Source organism: Hippocampus bargibanti, linkage group LG01 (assembly GCF_051943395.1).
Source record: "Hippocampus bargibanti isolate YZ-2025 linkage group LG01, ASM5194339v1, whole genome shotgun sequence".
Taxonomy (NCBI): Eukaryota; Metazoa; Chordata; class Actinopteri; order Syngnathiformes; family Syngnathidae; genus Hippocampus; species Hippocampus bargibanti.
In genome coordinates this window covers 6,377,826-6,387,710 of record NC_142734.1, presented here as the reverse complement: position 1 = coordinate 6,387,710, position 9,885 = coordinate 6,377,826, and the positions used below count along the sequence as shown (strand labels likewise).

The 9,885-nt window shown below is 43.0% G+C and overlaps 1 protein-coding gene across 1 annotated transcript; it reads left to right on the top strand.

Moving 5' to 3' along the window:
* The first annotated feature begins 2,200 nt into the window (after positions 1 to 2,200).
* LOC148902879 (rho-related GTP-binding protein RhoA-D) lies at positions 2,201 to 9,394 on the top strand. The gene is made up of 5 exons (XM_088992529.1): positions 2,201 to 2,341; positions 4,632 to 4,787; positions 6,568 to 6,688; positions 8,702 to 8,832; positions 8,913 to 9,394. Exons 2-5 carry the CDS (start codon positions 4,632 to 4,634, stop codon positions 9,084 to 9,086), a joined length of 582 nt encoding a protein of 193 aa, XP_088848655.1. The 5' UTR covers positions 2,201 to 2,341; the 3' UTR covers positions 9,087 to 9,394.
* Positions 9,395 to 9,885: the final 491 nt, after the last annotated feature.

The window sequence follows — 9,885 nt, the reverse complement described above, 5'->3', positions numbered from 1 at the left end:
TTCGTGGTAGAGGAAAAACGTCACCTTGTATATGAGGACCCTCTTATGGCGAGATCTGCAATTACAACTGGTAGAACGTTCATGTTCAAATAGCATAAAGGCTTTTTCATGGTTGGTAGATTAGTCGATAAGGAAGCAATTACCACATTAGCATTTATTTGTTTTCATGTGGTAATATGAATTAGATCTTTTTTTTAATACAGTGTTTAATCCAGTTGTTTTCAGTCTACTGAGAATCTAGTACGGTACTTAATCTACAACTTCAAGTGTACATTGTTGACTCCAACCTAGATATCAGTGTATGTCCTGGTTCAAGGGGTCGGGAACCTTTTTGACTAAGAGAGTCATAAAAGTAAAATACTTAGAAATGTTTTTCAGTGAGAGCCACACACACACACACACACACACACACACACACACACACACACACACACACACACACACACACACACACACACACACACACACACACACACACACACACACACACACACACACACACACATATATACACGTACGCACGAAAACACGCACGCACGTGACTTCAACAAAATGTCGGAATATATTATTTAAAATAACTTTGTGATAATACTCACCATTAATATGAATAGTTTTCCATTTCTCAAACGATCAGAATGAAAGTCAACTTGCCGGGTCCATTGGCGAAGCTACTGCTAGCTAGCCTGCACACTGCTCATTAGCTTGCAGGTTTGCTTTCTGCTGTCTCTCACAGAAGTATATTGATGCTAACGTTAGCATGGGGCTTGTCAAAGTGCCACTGATATCCAACTGTTTCATTCATGGTATTGTTTCATTGCAAATTAAAATAACGGCATAACTTTTTCTCTCCACAAAGGCAAATCCTTCCGTCCATTCAACATCATTTTTTTTAATTGTCAGGCTTATTTAAAAGGGGGATTACCTGTTTCGACATCACCGGCCATTAATCATCATCATCCAATTAAAATTGAGCTTTCCGCCAACTGCCACCCAAACGGGAAATGAACAGCAAAAAAGCGAGCTGCTGCGAGTCAGTCCAGTCTACGAGAGGCACATCCTCCGAGCAAGACGGCAGTCCTAATAAAGAACCTCAACTCTATCCAGAAATTGTATCATCCGAACCCGCTTACACAAAGCAATACAATTTCGATAAAGAAACCATCGGATTGGGATTCCCTACCTTTCTCCGTTGCAACATGTGTTTACAAAGACCTGCATGTAAATACAGCAAACGGTAAATTAAATGCTTTGATCACCTCGTCGACACTAGGGGAATGGAGTATGTGATATCTTACTTGCTCCAATAGGTCATTGGTTCAATTCCAACCTTTATGTGTGGAGTTTGCATTTCCTCCCCATGTTTGTGTGGGTTCTCTTAAGGTCTTCTGATTCCCTCCCACAGTCCAAAAACATGCATGGCAAGCTGATGAAACACTCCAAATTGTCCATCGGTGACTGGTTGTTCGTTTCACTGTGCCCTGCGATTGGCTGGCAACCGGTTCAGAGTGCAGCCACCTCCTACCAGAAAGACAGTTCACACACACACTCATAGGACAGCTCACACACACTCATTATAACGCTGCATTAAACCGCCTCACGTGTTTCGGAATTTGGGAGGAAACAGGTGCACCGGTAGAAAATTCCACACAGGGAGGCCGGAGCCGGATTCGAACTCACCACTTCTGCACTGAGGCCGACGTGCTCACCAGTTTCCGCATGTATACTCGAATACTGTAGTGGAGAGCACTACAAGTGACGTCACGATAGGATGGCATGCAAACATTTGATCTGCTTTTAGTGGTATAAAACATGGATAGCTAATTTGACTCCCCCAAAAAGGTAAGTTAAACTTAAATTAAAAGGAAAACATGTCAAAAGTAACGACGTAAATTTCAACCACACAATTGATATCAACTCGAACCGCAAAGGGGCGTGGTGGGTATTGGAACAGTTAAATCACACAAGCCAATAGTTTGGAGGTGTTGTAACACGTCACTGAAGTTGCATTTAGAGAATCCGATGTGCCCCAATTGTTGAGGCTCTAATAAGCACCCGAACACGTGTCATTTATTTGAGCCACGTCGTTTACAGAATAAAAAAATAATCAAAAAAGGGCAAATAAAAGCTATGAAAAAAGGAACTAAGAGACTCCCATACAAGGTGTTTTCTACCGAAAGAACATGCCGTTTATGCTTTTCAGAGTTTTACGGGAGACGTGAACGCAGCAGTCTGGGAGGGTATGCGGCTGATTCCTTCCCAGCTGCTTGACTTCACTTCACTTCGGCCAGTTTGGGAAGGTGGAACGAAGATTCTCAATATTTGAAAGTCTTCTTCAGCCGAGGTAGGCGAACAACCCCAACAATTAAAATGCCAAGAGCGTCACTGGGTTCACGAGGCAACAATATATATTTGATCTGAAGCCCCGATTGCTCATTTAGTTCACTAGCCACTTAGCTAGCTATCTAGCAACAGCTCACTGACTTGTTGAAACATGATGTTACTTGTGCCGAACTTTTCCCCGTGTTCATGCCAAACGTATTTCGGGGCTTGTGGTGGCGGCTCACCACGAAGATAATATTTGCCGTTGAAACTGATTTCTTTGAAACCTTGAACCGGGGGTCAGCTATCTCTGAAAGTAGCACGGCGTGTCTGGGTTGATGACGTCATCTAATTGTAAAGTTCAAGTTTGGACTTTTAAAAGACGTCTGTTTGTTGACCTTGGTATTTAATTGGTGTATTTTTTCTATTGCGATTAATTGCCTGGTTACTATCAAATGTCGTTGAGACTCGTGTTCGAGTGTGGAGCAGTTTGAAAGGTTGCTGAAATGTTTCTCCGGAAGAATCTGAGCCACCACGCCCTTGTTGTGCTGCTCAGCTCCATGAGGGCAGATCCTTCGTTTGTATCCATGCCATGCCTCGGCATGCTTCCCAATACAAGAAACAAAAAAATGCTCTGCACTACGTGCTGTACTCATCGTCCAATCTGCAAAGCGCCATCATGCTCCAAGGAGATAACCCCGTTAAAATGGAACGTGTGCGCTTGCACACACATGCACCCACCCGCAAACCGATGGTTTAGAAAATCACAAACAAAACATGATTATTTCACAATACTGAATAGCCTAAAGCATGAAAAACTAGTTTCTGTTTCGGAAGTTAGATCCTGACAAGCGACAAATTCTGAACCGTGACGTCATTTTATGGCAACAATAGCCGGCTCCCTATGGAACGTGTACAAAGCCAGTTAGAAATCGATTCGGAAAGCAACATTTCAAACATATCTGAGGGGATTCAATTGTTTGAAAAGTTGCACTCTAAGGAGGGTTTTGGCAAAATTAATAAAGGACCTTACCTGTATGAGCCAGATGCTCAGAATGCGCAAAATGTTGTTGCCTGAATGGCCAGACGTGGAGTGGAGATGAACGGAATGCGGTTATTAATTAATTAAGGTGGTGATTAGCCTCGCTTTATTGTTTGAAACTCGGTGCTAAGTCATGCTTTAAATTGTTCACGGTGGCGTCACCTACTTGCTGTCATAGTGAATTGGTGTCTTAGGTTGGGTTGTTGGCCATTCCTCACATTATATCAACAGCATTAGTTCCAGAGCATTCCATTTGTGGACTCGTATAGTTTGAATGTTGTCATACAGGACTACAAACACGTCTATGTATAATATTTTGAATTAAATGTATTCATAAACAGACTGAGTTATTCATTGAATTTGTTTAAAATCCGGTTGAGAAAATAAAGGTACAGTATTCTAAGTGCTTGTAACAAAGAATACTCCTTGACGCCGGCGTACAATTTACCTGCTTTGGGAGAACTAAACTGCATCCTTCTAATTTTCTGGTTAATTTATTCTCTTGGTTTGCCTCTCAAACAATTGTTTGCCTGAATATGAACAGTGCATCGGTCAACAGCGCCAAGAGATTTTGCAGAATGACTTTATACTAATTGCAAAGAGCAGTTAACGGGACAATCAACAATGTATTACACTGGGGACTCGGCATTCTGTAAATGAGGTCACTTGCCGTAAATTGCCGAACGAAATATTTTTTTTTGTTAAGCATGTTGCTCTGGGTCTTACAATGAATTCAGATTGGGTTGTTTAAACCAAATAAATAAATCACAAAAGTATGCTGGAAATGGTTTCAGCCCCAAGTATTCATCAAAAGATAGGTGGCCAAGTTTACTTCACACCTGACATTTAAATATGGGTGTTGTGTTATTTAAGGGCACAAAATTGCAAATGGTGTTGATGCGACTGTTAGTTTTGCTCCATGAAGCAGTTGATTAATCAAGAGCAAAGTTATTGTAGTTAACAAAAACTAAAGCCATAATTAAAATTGAAACAAAATACTTTTCAAAAAAGCGTCGATGAAAAGGTATCTTCAGCCGTCATATGTACTTCTTTACGGTGTTGGATGTTTCGACTCCTCATCCGAAAAGCTTCGTCAGCGAACTAAAATTGTGCTGGTAGCTCTGAACCTATATCCCTAATGGACAAAGGTGTCGGTGCCAGACCTCTGCTTTGATAGGTCCCTGACCTGAGAAGGTTGCAGGAAAAAAGGGCCAAAGAAAAAAAACAATCATATTTGAAATAAATGCTGTGAATTCTCTTGTACTTTCAGATGGCAGCCATCAGGAAGAAGTTGGTGATTGTGGGAGACGGCGCATGCGGCAAGACCTGTCTGCTCATCGTCTTCAGTAAGGACCAGTTCCCGGAGGTCTATGTGCCGACAGTCTTTGAGAACTACATCGCCGACATTGAAGTGGATTGCAAACAGGTACATGGCGTGCGGGCATAGGGAAAAAAATGGGTCATCTGAACAAGCGCTGGAGTCTTTTATTTGCAACCGTGCAGCTGAGCTGCAGCCAACAACAGGAAATGGATCAGTGGCACCTTCCTGTGCAGGCGTGGAAATCCCCATCCACCACCCTTTGTACCAAATGACTCATGTCCTCTTTCCTGTCCCTCCTTCCTGCTCCGCAAAATCAGGCACCTCGGATGTGAACAAAGCTGCTCACGTTGAAAGCCGTAACTGGGGTCAATTGCGTCAAATGACAAGTTTGATGATTGTCAATGGTTGGACCTGAAATGAGCGCACTGTGGCAAGCAGCGTCCACAATGGTCAAAAGCAGGATGACGCTTGGGGAAAGGCCTCATATAGCAGGACAACAGTTGCTGCTGCCTGCCTACACGTGTCCAGCTTAAATTTGAATTGACATTACATTTCAAATAAGAGCTACCAATAAGTCTTCTTGTGCCGGTCCCAAGCCCGGATAAATACAGAGGGTTGTGTCAGGAAGGGCATCCGATGTAAAAGCTTGGCCAAAACAAACATGAGGATCAAACCTCTAAAGATGGAGGACATTGATTTGCTGTGGCGACCCCTTGAAGGGAAAAGCTGAAAGGAAAAGAAGAAACTGCATAGTTTTTTTTCAATTGCATTGAAAATGATAAATAATTTAGCTCTTGTAATCAACTCAAAACGAAGCAGTCCAACTGATTTATAATGAACTCATTCACTGCCAGACAATGTGCCAAAAATGTGTCCACTCCAGTGCCAGGGTTTTTGTCATTTTCAATCAAATTGCAGGACCCACAGAATATTGAGTTTTAGGACTACACATCCAATGCAGCGTAAGAAACCTTACACTCACTTTCCTCAGAAAAAAAAAAACGTTAATTCCTAAGTTATATGGGTCTGGAGTTATCTGAGCTTGAAATGGGAGCAACTGGACAAAAGGCAAATGCTGCCCCCTCGTGGGAGGGAAAAACATTGCCAGAGGTCTGACTGAAGCAAGGTCTGACAAATTCGGGAATGCCGTTAAATAGTTAATTCCCAAGTTATATTGGTCTGGAGTTATCTGAGCTTGAAGTGGGGGTGGCTGTCCAAAATACAAGGCAATACATATTGGTTTATATAGCGTTTAACACACAGCTAAAGCTGGAACAATGCGCTAACATGAGAAAAGGGAAATGCTGCCACCCTTGTGGAAAATACAAAACATTGCCAGAGGTCATGGCCAGCGCTTTATCGGCACCCAAGCATGAAATAACAACACCCGAACACATTCGGAAATGGCGCTCTGTCATATTTTCAATTCCCAAATAAATTTGTGAATGAGTTAAATTGCAGTACCCACAAAACATTGAGTTTTAGGACTACATAAACATTCAATTCAGCGTAAGAAACCTGAGACTATCCGCCTTCATCAGAAAGAGTCAATTCCCAAGTTTTATGAGTCTGGAAGTTATCTGAGCTTGAAATCTGGGCGGCTGTACAAAATACAATACATACATAGAGCTAAAGCTGTAACAAAGCACTAATATGGACAAAAGGTGACCCTTCGTGGAAGGGAAAAACATTGCCAGAGGTCTGGCCAACGCTTTATCGGCACCCTCCGCAAGAAAAAACAACTAAAACCTGAACATAACAAACTCCTAGTTCAATCACAAAGACAACACTTGCTCACTCACCGCTTGGAGTGTTTTTGGAGTCTTCTCCCCCACCCCTATTTGAAATGTGCTGACCTGTTTTGTGCCCCCCACACTTTCGGCAGGTGGAACTAGCGTTGTGGGACACAGCAGGCCAGGAGGACTACGACCGATTGAGGCCTCTCTCCTACCCAGACACAGACGTTATCCTCATGTGCTTCTCCATTGACAGCCCCGACAGTCTTGGTAAGTCGAGTCAAGAGTGCACTTGATGACGACAGAGAGATGCTCTGTTAGCATCCTGATCATATTGGCCAATGTTTGCGTCAAATGTGCTTGGACTTAATTCATCTCATGAAACGCCATTGTCACCAGCGGCATTACTTACAAACACACGTACAGTGATACCTCGGTTTGCAAACCCCTTGGCTTACGAACGTTAAATTTATGAACATTTTACCTTGGCATACGAACTTTTCTCGGGATACACATAGAGCTGCCTCAATGAGTGATGTGTCGTTTGCCAACGAGCCAGTTCTTCTCACAACAAAATGGCAGCCGACTGTTTTTGTCCTCTGTTCCCCGCCCCCAGTCTTCGGTTAAAGCCACGTCAAGAACGCAGCAGTGAGGGGAGGTGGTGTAAACATGAGAGACATGCAGACGACAGTGAGAGTTTCAACTTTCAAAGGCAGAGTATAGACTGCAAGGTTAAAATATCCCATCAATCAGGCTCCACAAACAACCCGCACAAGCAATCTGTACACTTGATGCAAAAAGCTAAACAGAACACAATTGATGAGGAACTAGATAAACTTATCACAGGGAAAGCACCTACAAGGGATCTTTCCTCAAGATGGTGAAATAAGGTTACGTTCCTCAGCAAGTGTTTAATGCTAAGGAAACCGGCCACTCCATTCCATCAAGCCATCAACGACCATCACAAAGGTAAATAAAAAACTTTATTATACTATATTTATATAACTATATTTATTGTACAGTTAATTTCTTGAATTATAATACCATAGCACATTTATTATACATAAAATAAGGTATATTTTGTGTAGTTTTAAGGCTTAGAATATTAGAAAGTAGAAAATTACGTTTTATGGGGACTTGGGAACCAATTATTCTCATTTGAATGGTTTCCTATGGGAAATTATTTTTTGGGATACACACTTTGCGCCTTACACTTTGTCTGGGAAACAATTAAGTTCGTAAGCCAAGGTATCACTGCACTTTCAAATTTGAAAACCCCTACCCGCCTCCTTTCCCCCCCACCCCCTTATTTATATGGTTATGAATGACAAGCATGTCCGTGTGTTCTTTCCCACGCCAGTGTTAGTATTCCTTCTCTCGGCACTTGAGCAAAAGGCCAGTGACCTCTCTGTTTAGATTTGCGCAGTCCACTGGCAGCAGGAAACGCCAACATTTTCCTTTTAAGGCAAAATGCTGCAATTGTGCGCACAACCTGATGCAGAACCCCCCAATGTTGATGTCCCACCTTTTTCAAAATCTACTTTAGCCAAACGTTGGAAATGGAAGCAAGGCATTGGGTCATTTTTTAGCAGATTATTGTCTGATATTAATCAACAATAAAGTGTATTTTATGTACCATTCCTGGTAATGCCGCTCAAAGGCACGTGCATTTCTTTTTTTTTAATCTAGCTATCTATTTAGCTACCTAGCTAGCAAGCTATCCAGCTAGCAAGCTTGCGAGCTCTGCAGCTAGTTTGCGAGCTATGCAGCTAGCCAGTGAGCTATCCACCTAGCTAGCGAGGCTCGCTAGCCAGCGAGCTAGCCGCCCAGCTATCCGCCTACCTAGCCAGCGAGCTATCCACCTAGCTAGGGAGCGAACTATCCGCCTAGCTAGCTAGCGAGCTGTCCGCCTAGCAAGCTATCCACCTAGCCAGCTACCTGTCCACCAACCCAGCTAGCTATCCGCCTCGCTAGATATCAGCCTATCTATTTGTATATTTATTGTGTTTCCTCGTCCCAAAGTTGAAATGACCACAACCAGTAAGACACACACCTGGTGGTTGGGGACTGTTCCTTTATTTTACTTTTTTAAGTTACCCGCAAAATTTTAAGAAACCTCTAATCTCGAAGAACTAAGCTCCTTATTACCACTCCAAAACGAAGTATCACATTGCGTTGTCTTTTTTAATTTCCCAGATGCATCCCTGCGTTGTGATGCATTTGTCATTTCTTGTTCATTTGAGATGTCAAGACAGCTCTATATTTTATTTTTCCCTTTTATAGAAAACATTCCAGAGAAATGGACACCCGAAGTGAAACACTTTTGTCCCAACGTCCCCATCATCCTAGTAGGCAACAAAAAGGACCTCAGGAATGACGACAACACGCGCAGAGAGCTGGCCAAGATGAAACAGGTTAGCCCGAACAAAACGCTCCGACATAAGCGCCACCCGGCGCACAATTTTGAGTTTCTATCTGACGGCAACACTTGCAGGAACCGGTCAAGTCCGACGAAGGCAGAGACATGGCCAACCGCATCAGCGCTTTCGGCTACCTGGAGTGCTCGGCCAAGACCAAGGACGGCGTGCGGGAGGTGTTTGAGATGGCCACCCGGGCCGCCCTGCAGGTGCGTAAGCGCAAGAAGAGGAACGGCTGCCAGCTCCTGTGAGGTGGTGTCGGGGGACGCGGGCAACTGGCTTGCCAAACGCCAGTCGACCCAAAGGCTCAAGGGATGTGGAGAACCTTTCAAACGGTGGCGTCTGTGGACGGTCGAGACGCCACTGCCCAATCTCAAAGACTGACACGCCTGTAACAGCAACAACCCATCAACCGTTGTAGGACCTTTCCTTTGTTTCTCACCACTTTTCTTTTTTGTCTTCCATCTTTTGATGCCAAGGACCCACAGCTCCTCCCTTCCAAATGTTTGTATTTATGTGCAACTACTCAACAAATATATCACATTTGCATTTGAAATAAGTTGCTTTCTGTCTAATTTGTGTTGAATTTAGTTCAGCTCCTTCTGTCTGAGTCACAACCGTCAGATTCCGCTTAACCCTCAGGACCATCAAAAAAGTCCTTACTGACTCTCCATTGAATAGGTCGAGACTCCCCTTAAAGGACAACCGACATCACTTTTTTGTTTTTTAACTGACACCAGAAAAACTTTGTATAGCATCTAAAATACCCAAAACACGCAGTATATTTTTAGTCAAATGCAAAACACCAATAAAGTGTCCAAAATCTGCAAAAAATTGAGCTGCGAATTGGGCATTTTCAGAAAGTCCCACTCCCAGTTCGTGACATTGCTGGAGAATCAAAACAATGGCTTCAGATTCGGAGAATATGCTTTCTTGTTCCACATCCAGTGATGAATATGATTCAAATAGTTCTGAAGAGGAAAGCATACATGTTTGCAATCGATTAAAGAATGTATTTGCGCCATTTTGAGGCTACATTGGGGGAAAATC